The sequence below is a fragment of the Trachymyrmex cornetzi genome, unplaced genomic scaffold, assembly GCF_001594075.2.
Source record: "Trachymyrmex cornetzi isolate Tcor2-1 unplaced genomic scaffold, Tcor1.1 scaffold393, whole genome shotgun sequence".
In the NCBI taxonomy this organism is placed as follows: domain Eukaryota; kingdom Metazoa; phylum Arthropoda; class Insecta; order Hymenoptera; family Formicidae; genus Trachymyrmex; species Trachymyrmex cornetzi.
Window position 1 is genome coordinate 279,811 of NW_017298673.1, and position 20,693 is coordinate 300,503.

Sequence of the window (20,693 nt, forward strand, 5' to 3'; positions counted from 1 at the left end):
TCGTCACTCAATCGGCTTTTGGAGTAACATTTAACTGTTTCGACAACTCTAAAAGCGTTTGAGCTGGATTCTCATCAAGCAATTCTTGCAGCTCGACATGTTCAAATTTTTTCGATTGTCCTGGACGTTCTTTGTCTCTCACATCAAAATCACCGTTTCGGAAGCGTTCAAACCAAACTCTACATGTTCTTTCCGATGGAGTTTCATCACCACACACTTCGGATAATAAGCGATGCGCTTCAGTTGCGGTTTTCTTGAGGTCGAAGTAGTGAAGAAGCACATATCGGAAAAACAGCTTATCGCGATTTATTTTCAATCGATTGGAAAATCTCTTTGGCGTCGAGAAATCTAACCTGTGAGGATTGAATCACTTTCAGTGACGTCTAAACTACAAAAGACGTATGACTTCATCGTCGAAACTCGCCAGCGTTAGAGCCAGCACCCTCTAGTAGCGAGCGGCAGGAATTAAGTTTAACACCTTTCATGACGCGACGCGTGACGCGCTGAGTGGAAACGTACCATAAGACATGATGATCATTGTTGCTGGTATCTGGGTATTCGTTAAATGATTTTGCCGGATTCAGCAAGGTTCATATAAAACGAATTCTCGCTATCGCCGCCCTGTGGATACTGCATCTCTATATTCTGTACTTCACTCTCATCGGAATCACTATGTACATTACTATAGGGATTACAGATAGTGTAACGTGCATCGTATACCAACGTGGATTGCGATCTATGCGATATTACATATCGATGAAAATTTCAAAGGCGTTATGTGAACTGAGAGTATACAAATATCTGATAAAAAAAAAAGCTTTCTATTAAATTTAAAATTCTCTCGAGAGAACTAATATTTCCATGGTAAAATTAAAACCGCATAGTGAAATCTCTGTCATATAAGGTTGAATTTTTGTGTTGTATTTATCTTTGATACGCAATGTCGATATCATTTTTACACGTTCTATAGAAATAATGAATATTTTGCTATATAATGAAATAACGAGAAGAAATAGCAGAAAGAAGAGAAAACGGCTATATAAAAACTCATATACATATATCTTAAACTGATAAAATATAACAAAAAATATAATTTGCGTTCTAATTGTAAAAATTTTAATTTTTTAATTTTTTGTTGTCTCGGAAAAATAATTACTGTTGTTATTTATAAGAAAAATTTGTTGAGATTTTTTTTTGAAACTTTTTAAATACATATTCCTAATATCCAAAATAAAAAATTTAATTTCGCAGAAGAAACGTACACTTGTTGAATACTAAATTAATTCTACTTCGAATTTATTTTTTATAAATTTCTAAAAAGGTATTGTGATTCTTTATAAATTAATAAGTTAAAAAGTTATACGTATTTACATAAACTACTTCATAATTAACATATTTTAACATGACCGAAGATTCTGGTAGATCATTGACTTTTATCTCGTTTTTATTTCAGATTAATTCACTCAAAATAGTTTAGCGTTAAGAGGACGATTATATCATTTTGTAAATATCATAAAATAATACTAGATTAGCATTCAGTAACAAAATCCACGATCCAGGTTGAGCGGATAAGCGGACTTTTGATTAAATATGTATGCTTGATATCAAGTAAGTTCAGTAATAATTCGATGATCCGTTCGAGGAATCATATGCTGAAGCTGCTAATTCTATCTACGTTAATCCATGATACACGTATATGTAGATACTGAACTATATATATTAAGATATTAAATGTCTAAACGATTCATACAGCATAAGAAATATTGGATCGCAGCTATCTCGTAAAAAGTGTAAAAAAAGGGAAATGCCAAATACACCATATTGTTGTAAAAAAATGCTAACACCGTAAAACAAAATGATCTGAAAATATTTAAAAATCAGTAAATTACAGGCATCAGAAAAATATAATCACTAATAGTCCAAGAATTCCTAGAGTCTTTATCTTTAGACTTTCTCCTGATCGAGAAGTCGATAAAAGAAAAATTAAGCTTGAAAATTAGCAAAGTTTGATGATGAGCAAAAGAACGACACTGAGATTCCGAGAATTCCTAGAATTTTAAATCTTATAAGGATTCGCGAAAATTTAAATTCGTCCAAATTGACGAAATTTCGGGAAAATATAGGTCAGAAGCATTCTAAGCGTTGCAATTTAAAAAATTCTAAATTTATTTATTATAAATCTCTTTCGCTACACTCCATAGGAATTCATGCTCATGTAAGATGATATCTCAAAAAATATCTTGCATTTATTATTATATCAAGTTTCACACGTTTTTCATATATCAACAATATGACGTACTTAGTTTCTTTGACGTTATGTTTTTTATATGTTCTATAGATTTGAATCGATCTAATTATTTTCTACGTTCATTTACGTATGTCTATTATAATTTAAAAAGATTTTAAGTGCGGTCCACTTGGTGTTACAGATGCTTCGAAACGTTTGATTGACCAATAAAAAAAAATTTACTAATTAACTAATGACAAAATGCCTCGAAGCATTTGTAGCCTCAAGTGGACCGTAGCCTTTGTATGCCAGATATAGAGTACGATATTCATACCAGAGCTGTGTATCCAAAGAATGGCCAGATATAGAAACTACAACGGCAGCTGAAAGCACTATGCGAGCGATCCGTTACTTTTTGTAGCAGTATTATGTTACACTTTTGCGTCTCAAGTAGAGTATCTGTAGCTAGATATACTTATTTTATATTATATAATACAGGAAAGTTCCAATGTTTAGCACCTGTAACAATGTGCAATAATTATTACAGTAAAATGTATTTGCTGATATTGCCATATATTACCTCTTACGAAAAATATCGATCTAACGATAGTGATTGAATCAGAGAAGGAAGGGTATGATAGAACACGACACAGAGCTGTATGGTAAAGAAACACCATTCTGATACTTTACACATTCTTTTGACAGTGATCTCTTGCACATACCACACCGACATCCGTATATTCGTGTCTCGTCCTCGGTCTTCTCAGTGCAAAAACATATTTATTTCGATTAAAACGGTCAATTATACAACGGGCGCATTAACGTAGGTATCTTAAAAGTGTAGACCCGAGCGTTTATAAAAAAAAACTGCACGAAACTCATTTAGACCTGCACACGGGTGTACCTTCGTAAATTACACATCTACAAGTCGTATGCGCGGTGTCAGTCGGCACATCGTCAGTCCAGATACTTGGTAAACCTTATCAACGCAGCGTGCAATCAAAAGCGTCACTTCTTTCACCGGATCCTTCCGAAATATATCTGCTTGATATATTATACAATACGACCGTCAGTCAACACTGAAGGAACGAATATTTCCGTTTCAGGAAAACCCCATCCGTTCTCGCATGATCGCTGTGTATCTAAATAGTTATGCTTAATTTAGGCATGAGGACGCAAGCAACAGCAGGATTCGTGTCCTGATCATGACACACCATGACTTCAATCAGAACGTACGGAAAAAATTATATGTACGTACCAATATCGTATATACATTTTTCTTTACATTTGCATGATGCGCGACAGTCGCCTAAAAATGAAAAATAGAAATAAAACGGGTCGAGAGTATGTTTCTTATTAAAATATCATGTGCGAGTGTCTGTTATATTTTTTTGTCACTGTTTCATCATCATTATTATTATTAATATTAGCATCATACAGCACTTCTCTGTAAGTGAAAAAGAAACAAAAATCATACGTTGAGAAGTTGTTAATAAGATTAATCGCATTACGTAATATTTATAAGAGGCAGCGAGTCATATCTCCGTTACATTAATCGCATCTAAAAGTATATATGTAAAAAAAATGGAAATGTCTTTTTTTCAGAGTTTCTCTTTTCTACCCGTCACCTAACAGGCCACACTTCGCGCAATGGAATATATTTTACTTAACTATTCACACGTATAGAGTTTTCTCTTTTTTTTTTTATTTTAACGCTGTTAGGTATGTTCCCCCGAACTCTTAAATCTCTCATTAATCAATTATAATTAATAATTATATATTTTATATAATTATGTAATTATAATTATAATAATTATTTACTTATCTATTAATTGATCATTAATCGATAAATCGATTCGCAAACATGTAACAAAAGCATATCGCACATTAATCTTAGAGCGGACACGTGTATGATCTCAGCCTTTTTCATAATTAATTTCAAGCTTAACAAACGACATAAAATATGTATTGACGCGTGAAAAATGTATTTAAAAAAATTTCATAGATATAATTTTATGAAAAATTGCACTTTTTCAAAGCGACCGCTCCAGGACTAAATTTGTGCATAATTCTAATCTACATTTGATTACTGTCGTACATATTTCTTCACAAAGCAACGAGATATTCCGTTTCGCAACAACATAAATATATCAAAATATGTTTAAAAGTAATATCGAGCAGATTTGTAAAGATTGCAGATCAATATCCACGGTTTCACATAGTTACTCAATCGGCGTAGAATAAAAAAAAATAAAAAAATAATATTTAATCTGATTTTTACAAATACATAACTAATCGAAAATATGTACGGTGCAATTTGCGAAACGGATAACAAAAATGAATTCAGTTTACAATCTGTATCATATAATCTAAAATCGCATACAAGATTCTTCCTTTTTTTAACAAATGCGAATTAGACATTAATTACATCATATGAATACAATAAGTCAAGCAAAAAATATTAAATAAATTAATGTCTCCGCGTATATAATTTGCTCAAATATATAGCTCAAAAATTTTTATCAAGAAAACCCTCAATAATTTACGCGGTATATAAAGCACGCAAAGATATGCGTGCAAAATGAGCAAACTATATTAAATTATATAAAAGTAATTACACAGGCATCTAGTTATATATATGAAACATAAGCGTAATTATTATACATATAACGCTGATTTTTTTTCGCTAAAATCTTTTTAGTATTGTCCTTATCGAGAAAGTCAGTGAAGATATTGTTATATTTCACCTAAATATTTTCAATTATACAGCATTACCCTGCACTCTTGGTAATACCAGATTATGGTATTTATAACAATAATTTATTTCACTGTCATGTGTTATCATAAACTAGATAGACGCTTTAAGCACTTTCTAACGCGGGCATGAAATAAATAAATTTCCCCAACTGTAATCCCTTACCCTAAGAGAGTATAAAATACTCATTGGTATCTGTAATTTTAATGGCATTCAGTACTTGGCGGATTCAACGAAATATGAATGATAAAATCGTAACTCCTAGATTCATCATTTGCCTTCTACGAAATTTTGATCCAGCATTTAATTTACCATTCACATATTACACGCGCTCTTCTCCCTCGATATACAACAACAATAACCTATTCTCATATGTTCCCTGCAATACCGATCATTCTTAAATTTGGCGGGGATATTTTATATTTATCTTTATATTTTCTCGGGTATAATACGCTGATTTTACAAGCTATAAGTATCCGTTAATAAGCTATTACAATCGGAACGGCGCGCGCTGTTCGATCGGTGTGGGCTTTCCTTTTCGTGTGATCGGAGTCATTCCCGACACCGACGTGTCGGAAGCTCCGGAAGGTTTCCTCGATAATTTTGAAGACGGCGGTAGTGGTGTGCTGGATCCACTGGACGGTGTACGTACCCTGAAACAAACAATTGTATATGTGCACATGTGTAATCCAACGTTACCTTTTAATACCAATAAAGCAGCTCGAATGCAAATCGATATTGGACCTTTTAGGCACATTTTCAGTGAACGAATGAAGGAGAGAAAGGAAATTTTTTGAATCAATATTGATGTTTACCTAGCTTGCTTAATGGCTGTTGGTATATTAGTTGCTGAATTGGTACACAGGGAACTGCTCCTAGCGTTATGAAAGAAAACGTTAGTTAAGGAGTTTAAATATAAAACTGTTATAATCGAAATATTTAATGGATATAGAAGCTGGTATCAATTAGTGATAATTTATGAATACTTTGGTTGCACTATCGACATGATAAATAAAACGGAAAGCTGCCAGGCATTATTAGCTACAGAAAAGGAACGAGCTGTTTTTGTCAAATGAGATAAAGCCATGCTACGTAATATACAATTTCAAGATGAAATTTTAGTGAAAAATAAACACAACAAACATGTTAAATAATGCTACTAATTGCAAAAAGTTCTATAATGCTAGAAAAGTAAAACATTCAAAGAATGTGAGAAGAAACGGAAAACGGGTTATATTGTAAAGCGCCAGTTCAGCCATACCCAGTGGAATCAGTAGAAATCGTAGAATGGTTGCTTTGTGTTGAATGAGTCGACATATTGCTGGTGGTCGACTGAGGAGATTTTATATCCACCCCCACATATACGGGAATCCTAGAGCGGCTAAGGCATTACCATCGAAATGTTATTTTTAATTGCACGGATGATATCTTATGTAAGTGTACGATATCGGAAACTCTTTTCGCGTTGCATGAGAATTGGATAAACGAAGTCAGAAACGAAGAGAGGAAAATCAGGAAAAATACAATCACAATGATCGAAATAAAATAACAATGAAAAAATAAGCATAAATGTATCGCCGTCACCACGACTAAAGTCTCTTATATAAAAAGCGTCCCACACCACAAAACACTTGACAGCTTTTTACTTTGCGTTTTGCTTCTTGTTTTTTATTTCTAATATAGTGCTTTACAAGATAGAATGCATAACGCAAAGCGAAAGTTGTAGAATCGCTACCCCGAGCCAGTTTTACATGAAATTGCCGATTCGTTAATTTGCTTTACCTGATAGGTGTTCCGACACCAGTCAGGGTTGGAATGCTCGAAGCTCTATGGATTGAGCCAAACCTAAAAAATGTTGTTAACCAGATCTGTTAATGATTATTAAAATACTATACCCGATCGATTAGTCGTGTAAATGTTTTGCGGTTAACACGAGATGTAGTAAAAGATTTGTTCAATTAATATGTAATGCATCGTCCGATACGTCTTTGTTTCTTCATATTCAAACACTTTGACGGTATTTCACGTGGTATGGTGTCGTATGTAGTGTACGTACGCGGTGGAATTGTAATGTAAAGAAAAGACGGAAAAAATAGAGTAAAACAAAATAGAAAAGGATAAAACTAAATAGAAACTAATAAAAAAACAAATAGTTGTGTGATTCTTTTGGGATAAACATACATATCGAATATTCCTCGAATAATCAGTCAGTTTGACGTTAAGTCAGATACTACTGGTTGACGTTAATCTATATGCACACAGTTGTGGTTATATATATCCTGTTTAAGGCACGCTAATGCGAGTTAGTCCACGATCTATTTCAGAGATGTAAGATGACACATGTTGAGGACTACAAACCTAGAGGGTACTCCGCTGGCGGGGCTGATTAATCCCGTTGGAGTGCGGGGTCTAGAGCTCGATCCGTTCATCGGAGTTGTAAGTTTTCTACCAGATACACTGTTATGTCTACTGGACGTCGGAGTATTACCGGAGCCTATGATAGTCCTTCGCGGAATGCGACTTGGGGTGCATGAATCGTCTGCCAAATCAGATATCAGACAATTTTTCAGACTTATCCAAAGAAAGTATAAAACGGAATTTAATAATTCTCATATCTTTTTAAGTTTTGGATTTCTAATTAATTTTTTATTTTAATTTAATTTATTTACTAGTTTTTACACTGATTGTCTAAAAATTTAAACATTATAAACTTTACAAGTTACTTTATCATAACAATCTTAATTGTTTTAAACACTCGATTGATATTTGAATTGTAATAAATCGAAGATTCGATATAAACTTAAATTCCAAATTACATGCATTATTAATAAACACTGAAGAGAGTCCAAAATGGGGTCGAAACGACTCTAAAAGATACTTTTATATATAATTATGGGTGAATACATATAATAATTCACCAGTTAGCTGCTTTGACTCATACAGACTCTCTTACTATCTTTTACTTTATAAAACAGAAGTTTATACGTACCATCCAACGACTGCGTTGATCCATATCGACTAGGCGGTTTGCTTCCTTGTCTCGACGCAGGTCGGCTACTCGGTCTACTGGCTGGTCGAGAGGCAGGTCTTGATGCTGGCCTGCTAGATGGACGGCTACCACCTATAAAGCATTATAACATACGATATATAACATACAATTAATTAACGATAATTACTATAAACTGTCCTCATTACTTCATAAGTAACAGTGTTTTTAATACAAATTCGGAATCTTACCAGGCGTCATGGTAGATCTGTAAGGCGTACTGGTTTTTCTAGATATCTTGAAGGAACTTTCGTTGTCGCTAAGGCTGTCAGGCGTGCCAGCGCTCAAAGATGAACGCGAAGCTCGCGACTGACCCATAGGTACGCTGCGAGCACTGCGTTCTCTCACCTAGATAGTAAATACAAATTATCTGATAAAATTGACATATAAATGCATACAAAAGCAGAAGAAGCTGTCACTATATCTAATTTGTGTCCAGTACGACTATCGAATGAGTACGGTTTCGTATTACGCGTTCTCTGCCGCCTAATTATTAGTATTTGCTAATATTAGTGCTGTGTGCAAGTTACGTCGCGCGCAATAAAACACCTTTCAAATATTTTTGGAAACTACTAAAAAAAATCTGCTGCTTGTAATATAGTAGCTTTATCTTTTGTGATTTTTTAATAAAAGTAAAATCAAGCAGTATCAGATAAAATAAAAACATATGTCTAAATTTATATGAACTAGATATAATACTAAATATTACTAAATTTTTAATATGCTTATGGTAATAGAAAATATATGTGCTTTCTCTAATACTCTAATGTGAAAAAGATATTTTACCAGAAAATATAAAAGAATAGAATTCTAGTCTTCAACTGTTAACTTTAATTATTCACTCAAAGTACATATATAAATGCAGCAGCTAAAATGTGAAAGCACTTGGTTCTAGAAATTTATATCAGTTAAATTAGATCAGTAATTCTATCGCGTTATTATCACTAGAAGTTTAACAAGCAACACAAACTTGTGCACAGCCATAACTAGTGAAGATATACCGGTTTGCGGTCCATTACGCTCGTCGAAGCTGTTGAAATATCAAGATTAAATAATACAGAATGTAAAATAAAAGTTACCAGATTCGGGTAATAGGTAAAGCGAAGTGTCATGCAAAACTTACCACAAGAAGTTGGGAGAGATATAGTAGCTTATGGTGATTCGAGGTATCTCCGATCAATGCCACTACGCACGCAGCAATACAGGATACACATTCGTTATGCATGTCCATGTTCAATTAAACTACATATCCCCGATGCGTTTTTCGTTTTGCCGTACAAATAAACGCATGTCTACTACCGTGAACTTATTTGCAAAAAGTCGATTTCAAATCGCTCACAAAGAAATTTTATGACTGTTATTGACAATGTTCTTTCGAATACGAGATTGAAAGATGCAAGAAATGAGAAATTAATTCTTGATAAAATCGCCGATAGTTTGTTCCTTGATATTTACGTTACATTAAAAAATAAGATGATAATCAGTGAAAGAGACATTTGATCATGCTCAAAATTGGATGGACAATCGTTTTCTAGGGTCAAGGGTCAGGAAGTTAAGAGGCGTCCAAATAATTCTGATAAAATCAGACACATTCAACGATCAACCAAAAATAGAATCAAGTCAATGCAGAGCAATGTGCTTGAATGAATGTGACGAGATGTAACATGCTATGAATCTATCTCGAACAATATCAGACCGCAAAATGGATTTACAATCTTTAAAGAAAAATGGGCAGGCTTGAGGCAGATACAATGATAAGATACGTGATAATAAACCGGAAATTTCTTTTTAAGTCTCTGCTCCTATTCATTCTCCTTCACATTACTTGTTCTCTTCATACACACATTTTCTTCTGACATGCATTTATCAACTTCGTTACAGTCGGAAGCATTTATGATACAAAGATTATGAATAATTACTTATGCTCGTTGATTATTCATAATTATTGTTTACGTCTGGCATGTATGCATCATCGGAGAATCTCTGTGATATCCCATACAGCAAACTTTAAGGAACCGAAGGACTTTCTAGGCATGTCCTTAGAATATAGAATGTCCTCGTTTTTAGAATGGATCCCTTAAGGTTGGTGCAGTACAGGATATAAATATTAAAAAAATAAAAGGGAAAAAAAGCAAACGTACTGACAGTCCAGAAATACACAATGCACCGTCGATCGACTCAAATCGCGTGTCGCGACCGCACTCAAAATCCAAAACTCAAGTGTGCACAGCATCACACGAACGCCAAGAAATAGAAAATTGAGAAAGATTTCGTTATTTACCCAATAATAAGAGGGGGCGTGCATGTGAAGGGGATACGAGCACGGGAGGTCCTCCTTTTGCCTCAAATTCTCAAATATCGGCATCAGCTGGCTCATAAACTCCTCCGCTACACCACAAACGAAAATCTTTAGCTTTCTCATGCAATTGTAGTGGCCCCTTTTTCGGAAGGCTCACACGCCAACAAGTGAAAAATATTCCTGAAACGAACAGCTATCTCCACACTAAATTGATATATGATTCCAACATGTCTTTTCTTCTGACTCGGATCACAATGTAAAAAATTTCTCAATTTAACATCTAATGTAACATTTGTCTTCATAGGATTTCGCAGGGATGAGTGATTGTATGGAATTGGGAGAATTTTCCTCTTGCTGTTACGAAGTGATGAAGGTTGGAAAGGATTTTCGGAAAAGATAGGCAAGAAATTTACGAAATCGCATCTCCTGAGGTCGAACGAAGAGCTCGAGACGTCGGGTCTGGCTTTTAGTTGGTGTACTCAAACTGTTTTTTTTTTTTTACAAAACCGACCAGTGATGAGAGTAGACAAGCGTCATAGATTTCTAAATGCCTCTACATATTCAAACAATGCAACTGACTGGAAACTGCCATGCTCATGCGAATGTCAAACTGCTAGATTGACGGCTAGTCGAAAAGTAGTCGTATACTTACGGATATCGATGAGACCATAAATCAATCACTGATAGAGTTGTCCAGGTAAGAGCTGTACGTGCAATTTAATATTTTCTATTGCGGTACCACAACGGCACCCAAGATCTAATATAAAAGTTTACGAGTATTCTACGAGTTTAATTTACAAATTAACGGCAGAGAAATAAAAGACGCGACGAAAATGAATACCGTACGTGCTACGTCGCGTTTAAGAGATTCCACGATTGCACAATGGACCCTGCTTACCTTGGTGATTGGTCCAGCATTCGTGGAGGACATTTGCGTACGCTGCAGCGTCGAGGTCGGACTCGGCTTGGAACGGAAGGCTGTCATAGTCTGGCTAACACCATCCGCCAGTATAAATTGCTCCCGCAGCTCGATATTCGTTCTTCCCTTGGCTACAGTGTGTTGCGTGCACGCAGTTAGGGAAAAGGCGTTTCGGGGATGCGGGGTATGAAAGGAAGTGCCAGAGAGATGTTATTTTGTACAAGAAAACAGTTCGGAGACAGCGGGAACGGATGACGTCAAGATGAAATAACGAACGCGAAAACAATGTATGATAATTAATAAGAAAAAAAAGAAAAAAAATGAAAGTTAAAACGAATATCGGAACGACAACATCCGGAACGAGAGTCATGAGTTATATGGAGCGGAAGGTGTAACAATATATATATATATTTTTACAAATTTACAATATCAAGGCATGCGCGTTATTGATGAATAGCGGCAATAATGGAGAGGAGAAATAGTTTTGAGAAAAAGTGAAGAGAAAAAAAGGCGACAAAAATGTTTCACGGTATGCGTGCGTGTTTTTGAGTACATGTATGCGAGTGTGGCGTATCCAGGTATGCATTTGTGTATCATGGAAAAAAAAGAAAAGACAGCATATTTAGAATATACGATCAAAAAAAAAGTTTGACATTATAAAATTCAATATTTCACAGAGGTATACAAGCTTATTAAAACAATCACTCAAACTAAGTTTTACGTTTACCATAATCATTATATAAATAAGGTTTACGATACAGGAGCCACTAAATATTCTGCCACTGACTGGGACTTTATTATACAATACTAATTTCAGTGCTTAGGATATTGGCGTAAATTGTACGATTTGCGACGGAATTTATTTCTTACATTTTCTCTTTTTTTTTACAATAAAAATATGCTTTAAGTCGCTCATTATCGTACATTTCACAATATGCCTAAGCAATTCATGAATACGTCATAGAGCATCCCAGAATGTCTTCACTTATAAATAAAAAATTTAGTTTTTATTTAAAAAATTGTTCGAAATATTGTTATTTATCAACAACTTCATACTCCCTCTTTTTTATTTTTTTCTTGTTTACCTTTTTTATTTTTAGTTGAAGAAAAATACGACATTCCTAGAATTCTCTGCATATAAAAAAATTTTTTTGAAATTACGCGCGTAACCATGCCAAAAGAGAAACCAATGTACTCTTTAACTTTAATATAACATTTTAAATGAGAAGCTAAACTAAAAGAAGGGAGAGGAGAGAATGAGAAGTCTCAATATATTCATATATACAAAACTCATCTCCCAGAGTAGGATAATTGTAAAAACAAACAAAAATTCACTAAACATGCATTGGTTATCTTCTAGCAAGGATATTAAAATGCTACACAAAGGGGCGCTACAAAGGATATATTGAAATTAATTGCAAATCAATTAATGAAATAATCACATTGAATATTACTGCAAGAGTAGAACACTTATATAGAAAATAATTATCAATCAAGAGATAGATTGGCTAACGTGAACCATTCACCGAAACTAAAAAAAGAAAATTGAATACAAAACGGGGAAAAGAAAGCGAAACGACTGCAGTATATTACGTAATTCTGCATCACTATAAATACAGGCACTCTTTTTTTTTAAACACTGGCACTCGAAACTGCATCAAGAAAACAGTTAATATTACGCAGTAACTATAGCGTTAATTTCACCTGCGCAATCTATTTACCTTATCCAGACAGTAATTGCCAATCGTTCCATATAATACAACCGTATACGCACGTATGTAGACATACTTAACAAAAAGGCAACACTTCGAAAAATTAGTTCGAACAAGCTAATAAGGTCATGCACCATACGCAGGAATATCACCTTCATGGTCTATACTACAGCAATTGTTAGTTATTGGCGAGCATCTCGGGCCGACTCGGGCATGTCATAAATATTCAATTGAGAATTCGACAGTTTAATAATTGAACGAGCAAGTTTCGTTCAATGTATAGACCATGAATGAATTGTTGTGCACGTAAAACAGTTCTCACCGAGCGGACACCAACCCTCATGTTGTTCCGGTTTGTTAGGATCCGGTATTGGCATTAGAAAAACTTTACGAGTTAATCACGATTCGAGAGACAAAATCGGTTAGAAAGAACAAGATGTGTCGATATATTCATGCATGCGTCGCGGTTTAGAAGTTTATAATTTTTTAGTCAACGGAACACATTCGGTAAACAAACGTAAAACATAAACGTAAAAGATATACATGAAAATGAAACAAACAGAAATGTTTGTTGTAGAGTTAGACGTACGGGATGTGAGGAGGACCGATGGACAGTAAGGAACAGTTATGTTAACGTTAGTACATAGTTAACAAGATGTTAGATATGCCTACTGTAAAATATTACCTTCTACCTACTACTCATGAAATCGTACTATACCAGAAAAGTTCTCTGACGTAGAACTAATGATTATCTCAAGACTGATATTCCAAAATTCATTAATGAATTTATCATTGGCGGAAAAGGCAGAGAGAGAGAAATTAAAAGAAAAGTAGAGAGAAAACTGACATTTTTCACGCAATTCAATATTGAAGTGATTAAATTAAATTGTCATGCATGTTGTAGCGTAAATATAATAAATGTAAAATTTAATGTAAAAATAATAATAAATATTGAATTGATTTTTTTTATCGAATATCAACGAAGTAAACCAATATACATATTATTATACCGGAAAAATAGTTTCTAGATAAGCAAAAGCAATAAACAGCGAATGTGTACACTACTCTCAATTGTTCTTTAAATATTAAGTTAACAGTGAGTTGCATTTAATGTCTGATTATAATGGCAATGTTATGACCCCTCAGGAGTGGAAATCGTACATATTATATAATCTTAATATCTTTAGTTAGTCTTATTAGGATATAGAGTTGACAAATAGTCATATCAAATCGACGTTCAGGCTTTCGTTAATGATAATGAATTTCTCTTAAATGGTACTACATTTCTACATTTAATGCAGCAAAGCAAAGTAATGTTGATTAATGTGAAGAGCGATGGAAACAAAAACAAAACGTTAACATATTGTTATAATAACAAATACTTAAAAGTATCATTTTCGATTATTAGAAATATCGAAATTAAACGGGAACGCAAGTTTAATTGCCTCTTGGGAAAGAAGGATAAAGAGAAGGAGACAGTAGAAAATTTCTTTTGAAAGTTATTTGCTTGCAATTAAGGAGTAATTTGCCTTGCAAATATGTTTCGCATTAACCCAATAGTTCACCCAGTCACAAGTCGTTTTAATTGATTATTTTCTTTTTCCTTACTATTGGTATAATTAAAAAAATCGTGAAAGAGTATAGATTACGATTTATCTCAACCTGATCTCGGATTGCCTACATATATCGCGCAGATTAAAGGCTCGTGATGAATACTTACCGCGGCATGGATCGTTCTTTAGAAGAAACTCGTCTAACGCTACCCAGCCTCCACCGACGCGTACCATAACAGTGGAACGTAAGATTCGAACCAATCGTAGTTTCTGACTATCACCAAACTGTAATTTCGCAGTCGTTACAATTAAGTTATATGTAATTATTGATATTAACAGATATTTGATTACAATTAGATAAACGCATGTCCGCTTCATCAAATCGTTACTTAATCATATACATACCCTGTACTTTCCTTCGCCAACTTGGAAAACGCGGAACTTCTGGCGACAGGTACACAGCATAACTAACCGTTTAACTTCATCATGTATCTTGTCCGTGTCGTTGTAGGTGCGTCGTTCTTCCCAGTCGGGTCGCAGAGCGGCGATGAACTCCTTCCAATCTATCAAGCCTTCGCCGTGACGATCGAAGAGATCGGCAACAGCTCCCATTTCCAGACGGGAAGTCTCAAATTCTATGGATACGAAATAATTAGAGTATTAGAAAAATAAATGTCCTTATATAGAAAAAAAATAAACAAGGTATGATAAATACTGGTGTTCATAATTCCTTGAATGAAGTCTTCCCTCGGTATAAGTCCATCATTATTCTTATCCATTTTCCTGAATAGATCCGTTAGTCTGGACTTCTTATGATTCATGAATTTCAAGAACTGCAATTAGAAAATAAATACTGTATATTTAAATGGTTCATAATAATTGATAAAAAAATGATTAATTTTTATTTCTATCAAAGGTAAAAGAGAATATATAAAAATCATTATACCATACGAATTCAAGGAGTAATATAAATTTTTTTTTAATTACATTTAAATAGTATGTGAGTTTATATATGTTTGTATTTAGGAGTCTTCCTATTCCAAACCAAGTAATAATAGTTTTAATCCTACACAAAATAATACAAATACAAACAAAATAATATAATACTCTATTTAAATTTAATTTAAAGCAAAATTAAAGATATTATCACTTGGGTTTGTATTGTATAACAATTTTTTCTTAGAAGAACAAATACTTGGCGCCTTTTTTAAAAAATTTTTACCCGTTTGCGCCAATCTTCCCAGCTAAAGTTAGCAACGCGATCCAGCTCTTGAATGTAATTATATTTATCCTGCAAACGGCGTTGTCGTTCCCACGCTAGCATCCAAACGTGACGCCACTTATCCCAGAGAAGCTTAACTCTCGGACTGCGGAATTCCGGCTCGGCTCCTTTGCTGTTTATAGGAAGAAAAAAAATATATATATTTACACACGAAAAATATATGCATATATAATACATAAGAATTAAAAACGTGAAATGTTATCTTATTAAGGTAATTAATCACAGAGATAATTTCAAGAAAAAGGTATAACAATGAGGTATGATTTTCGCATAAACAACTCAATAACAAATTCAAATGTAAATGTTGCAGAAAATCTAAGACTTCACACTTTCAGTACAAGACAAACAATTTTCTGAACGAACAGTAACAATTTATCAAAACCCGACCACATGTCATCCCGCAAAAAAATGAAAAAAAAAAACAATAATCCCATTACCGAGATATTAATGAGTCGTATAATGAGTTGTACGATAAGTGTAGTAATGCCTGTATGATTCGGATGAAAATGATGGAATGGTGCAGAATGAACTGAAATAAAACTAGGTGTAACGAACCTTCCTTTGGGTGGGAAGCGTGGACCGATGTGTGGCAATGAAAGATCTGGTGTTCTGTCACGACCTGGGCTGCCTCGGCTAAACAGGAACATGCGTCACATCACTCAAACATTCTCTACTAAATAAGGCACCTAATAAAACGCTCTTCTTCGCGTCTCAATACAGCACTCTGGTTTATAGATTGTCTTTCGTTTGTGAGTATTAGATTATAAAAGTGTATAAAATTAACGCGAGTTTTTATCAAGTGTCGATTCTTACGTATATACATGTGAAAATTATATTTGATTTAAATATCTAAAAAAAGTCAGTTTTACATCGTGTTGAAAAATAGTTAATCGTGTCTTAAAGCTATATGTTTGCATTATAATGACATAACGTATAACACAAAATGCAAAAGAACATATATTAGCTGCGTTCAGCAGAAGAAGCATTTTTGCATTGTTGTAATATTCTTTAATATAATTGACTTATACTTTTAAATCTAGTGGAAAACTAAGACCAAAATCAATCATATTAAAGAATTTGACAACAATAGCAAAGCTTGATTTTCTGAACAGCTGCATACATTGGCTAATGTATCTGATTTTCTTAACACAGTGCATTGTGAACAGTAATAAGTTTATGCATGTGTAGTCACACACGAGTGAAAAGCAAGTGAGTTAATACACTTAATTCTAAACTTCTGCTCCTGTTGCTGGATACTGTGAAATTATTGTGCGAACAAGAATTATCGTGTGATGAGAATGTTGTGTATTCAATATTATTATATAAAATCGTACAAAAATAAAACGCATACATTTCTACTGAAAATGCATAATAGCATAAACACAGAACACTGTACTTACAAAATGATTATGCGATTAGGCTAAATGGAAAATATTTACATATGTTATGATGGACAACGCACCTTTGTTTACGAGGCTGAGGCTGCTCATGCTCGTTATCCTGATAGAGATCCTTACTGAAATCCCATTGCAAAAGCAACATATCATGCGATAGTTAAATACACACAATATACGAAGTTCAATATATAAAAGATGATAAAAACTGCGAGCATCTAGCAAAGTAAAAGATTCTTTCATAATCTTTACGATGGTCTGAAAATTTTCCTAAATTTGCAATGTGCACATAGCAAAATTTGTGAGAAACAAGTTAAAATAATTAACACAGATGCAGATGCAATACATATATGAATAGAATGCAAACAACACTTAACGATTCAAATACGAAGTAAGCGTAATGATACACAATGCTGTGCATATTATCCATTACGTAGGTATTCATATATTTTTCTTCACAAAAACAGAAAGGATTTTAATTGTATCAATATATTGTATAAATTCTCGCGTTGATAAATACGTACGTAGGTGCTGGTGATCTGACTTTCGATATTTTCCTCGCGTCTTTTATTGGCTTAATTTGTCGGGCTTTGCACACGCGATCAACCTCGTTTTGTCTTCGGCTGGTGTTCTCCATGAATTCTCTGTGATCCGCGATAAGCATTTCGAGCGTAGCTCTATCATCGGGCAAAGGTTCCGCTTCTAAGGCATTCAAAGTATTCTCCAAACCTTCAAGCCAGGCTAATAACTCTTCGAGAAGATTATCAAGATCCTGTAAATCCACATGTAACAACAATATTCATTTCTTCTATAAGATAAAATGTGACTTATATAAGATATTTAGTGTAGTACAAACCTGCAGTCCCTGCATATGATTTTCCAGTCTTTGGTTCCTTTGATAGGCCCATGTTGCCACTTCTTCCCATCTAGATTGAATAATTGTGATCCAGTGTTTGATAACTGCGGCACCGTCAGGATGCGCTTTTCCAAGAATAATATGTGCCAACTCTAATGTGTTGTCTTTTTCAATTTCCTTAGTTTGTAACTCGCGGAGGAATCTCTGATGCTCCATTAATTGGTTCCTGCTCTCCTGCTCGTCTTCCGGCAGCGGTCCAGCGAATCGTAGCTTCATCTCCGCGTCACTCAACCATTCCAGTAACACGTGAACGGCTTTATGAAGCCGTTCGGCCTCTCTAAGAGCTTCTTCCAATAGTCTGGACTTTTTCGTCGAGAGACTAGTTACTCTATCCCAGAGACTGTTTAATTCCGACAGCTGTGATCTGATCATTGACGCATCCTCAATGGAGGCTTTAGATTCCAATTCGCGACCAGTTTTAATGACGGATTCCATTTGTGAGGCGCGTGACTCCAGATCTCTTTCAAAGTTCCTATGTTGCTCCACTAAATTGGTTACCGTATCCAAGTCACCGTAAAGTGGTCCAGGATTGGCCAAATATTTTTCGGTCTTGCTCAACCATTCCAACAGTGCCTGAATCGCATCCTTGAATTGTCCGGAGAATAGTAAAGCTTCCTCCAGTTTTCGTTGACGATCCACGCATTTACCGCAGACCGTAGTCCACTTATTTTTCAATTCATTTAGAAGTTCCCTCAAGGCAGGTTCATCGAATTTCGGTGCCTTGTCTTTCAACGTTTTGCCGTTCTTCATGGTATTGTCGTACGTGCTCTGCTTAGCACTCAGTGCCTTTTGTACCTCACGGTGTCTGTTAAGACGGGATTTAATTTTGTCTGGATCATTGCCGCCAAGTCCGTCGGCAGCGACTTCGTCTAAAGTCTTCTCGGTGTCATCCAACCAGTTCATCAGGTTCGACCAGCTGTCGTGGAATTCTCTAGCTTCCTTGTAACCGTGATCTAGAGCCCTCGTTCTCTCGGCTGACTTGGAAACTACTCGTTCCCATCTGTGTTGCACACTCACGAGCAAGTTTCTTATAAGAATCACGTCTTGTTTTTGAGAGAAGTATTTGAGATGGGTTCCTTTTTTATCGAGATTTAGCATAGTTTCGCGATGGACGCCGACGTCCTTTTGGAAGGCTTTGTGTTCCTCGATTTGTTGAAGTATAGTTTCCATGACCCTCGAGACCGGTCTAAGATTCGTCAGGATCTTTTCAGCATTTGTTAGCCAATCGACGAAAGCTTGTAACGCGTCGTGGAACTCAGTGGCCTCCTTCAGAGCAATTTCTAACTTTATCTTCTTATCGCTAGCGCGCGAAAGCACATTGTCCCATTTTTGCTTCAACGTTCGCAGATTGTGATTCAATCCACCGGCACTGCTCGTATCCGCTTTCTTCAAATATTCCTGTCCTTGTTGCAGCACCGTTTCGACTTTCGGACGGTTTTGTTCCAATTCGTTAAACACCTCCATAAAGCGTTCCAACTGTTCGGATGCAGTCTCGGGTAATCCACCAACTGGCTTGGATGCTACTATCATGTTATCCACGTCGCCTAACCACGACAACAAGTCCTGTATCTCAGCGGTGAAGGATTGTGCCTCTCGTAAGGCATCTTCTAGTTCTCGCTGGCGATCAGCGGCGCGTTGCAGTAGATCTCGCCAACGACGATTCAAAGTGCCTAGTTTGTCGGCTGTAGTAGACGCTTCTGCAGTACCTTTGCCATCCTCAATCAATTGTCGTCCAGCATCATTTAGAGTGTCGACGCTCGTCTGATGAGCTTGTATATCGTTTACCAGGACCTTCAGCTTGGCCAACTCAACTTCGATTACTTGTGGATCACCTGCCACTGGTCTGAGATTATCCAATGTCTTATCAGTTTTCTCGATCCATACTAATAGTTCATCCAAAGCGTGCTGGAATTGACCGAGTCGCAATAACGCATTCTCCAGTAATCGCTGCCTTTCCACTAAGCCTCTCAGTAATCCATCCCACCGTTTATTCACGGCACCGAGCGGTTCCTTGATGGCTGCTGCTTGTTCGGAAGATGTTCTTTCCGTTAATTCAGCTGCTTGTCTAGATATGAAAAGACGATAATAATGTTAGAAAATGCATCGTCATTTCTCTTGATGTTATATAGAAACGTATGTTGCAATATATACTTGAACCACATAACAATGAACCACATCTACAGGGAGGACGGGTATAAAAATTTCAATGAGTTTAACTACCGGAGGAATTAATATCAACTGGATATTAATCACTGCCGCTTCCATATTATTTCTATCAAAAATATAAATTATATTATCGTCTACGAATTCTCGTGATTGATCACTCGGTTTACCTGCTACATGCGGCTGAGTAATCTGCTTTGAGGTAACATAAAGGGGGAGGATCCGATTAAATGTAATGACGTAAATTGTTAAGGGGCAGCAAGATTATTAAACTAAACAGGGGGGAATAAACACGTTCAGAACAATACGAAGCCATGCTCTAACTACCAGCGACAACACAGAGAGAGATTAACTTGCCTTGTCAGACTCCTATGTTCGGGAACCGGCGCAGAAAAACAAAAGAGACGGGATTAGATTTTACATTTTC

General features: G+C 35.3%; 1 protein-coding gene across 11 annotated transcripts in view; it reads right to left on the reverse strand.

Annotated features, from left to right (window-relative positions):
- Positions 1-2,883: 2,883 nt before the first annotated feature.
- Positions 2,884-20,693, reverse strand: part of shot (dystonin-like protein short stop) — a 37,681-nt gene continuing 19,871 nt past the window's right edge. For 2 of the 11 annotated variants that reach the window (XM_018512195.1, XM_018512189.1), the window contains exons 12-29: positions 20,624-20,635; positions 18,044-20,168; positions 17,712-17,959; positions 17,256-17,309; positions 16,349-16,426; positions 15,734-15,905; positions 15,227-15,344; positions 14,917-15,146; positions 14,679-14,796; positions 13,281-13,343; positions 11,226-11,377; positions 8,220-8,376; positions 7,972-8,103; positions 7,341-7,521; positions 6,765-6,827; positions 6,244-6,363; positions 5,798-5,857; positions 2,884-5,635 (exon numbers count right to left, since the gene is read on the reverse strand). In XM_018512195.1, the coding sequence (XP_018367697.1) occupies positions 5,473-5,635; positions 5,798-5,857; positions 6,244-6,363; positions 6,765-6,827; positions 7,341-7,521; positions 7,972-8,103; positions 8,220-8,376; positions 11,226-11,377; positions 13,281-13,343; positions 14,679-14,796; positions 14,917-15,146; positions 15,227-15,344; positions 15,734-15,905; positions 16,349-16,426; positions 17,256-17,309; positions 17,712-17,959; positions 18,044-20,168; positions 20,624-20,635 (4,246 nt within the window). In that variant the 3' untranslated portion in view covers positions 2,884-5,472. Of the gene's footprint in view, positions 5,636-5,797; positions 5,858-6,243; positions 6,364-6,764; positions 6,828-7,340; positions 7,522-7,971; positions 8,104-8,219; positions 8,377-10,309; positions 10,417-11,225; positions 11,378-13,280; positions 13,344-14,678; positions 14,797-14,916; positions 15,147-15,226; positions 15,345-15,733; positions 15,906-16,348; positions 16,427-17,255; positions 17,310-17,711; positions 17,960-18,043; positions 20,169-20,623; positions 20,636-20,693 lie in introns of all 11 variants that reach the window. The other 9 variants (XM_018512190.1, XM_018512188.1, XM_018512191.1 and 6 more) reach the window with 9 other exon arrangements.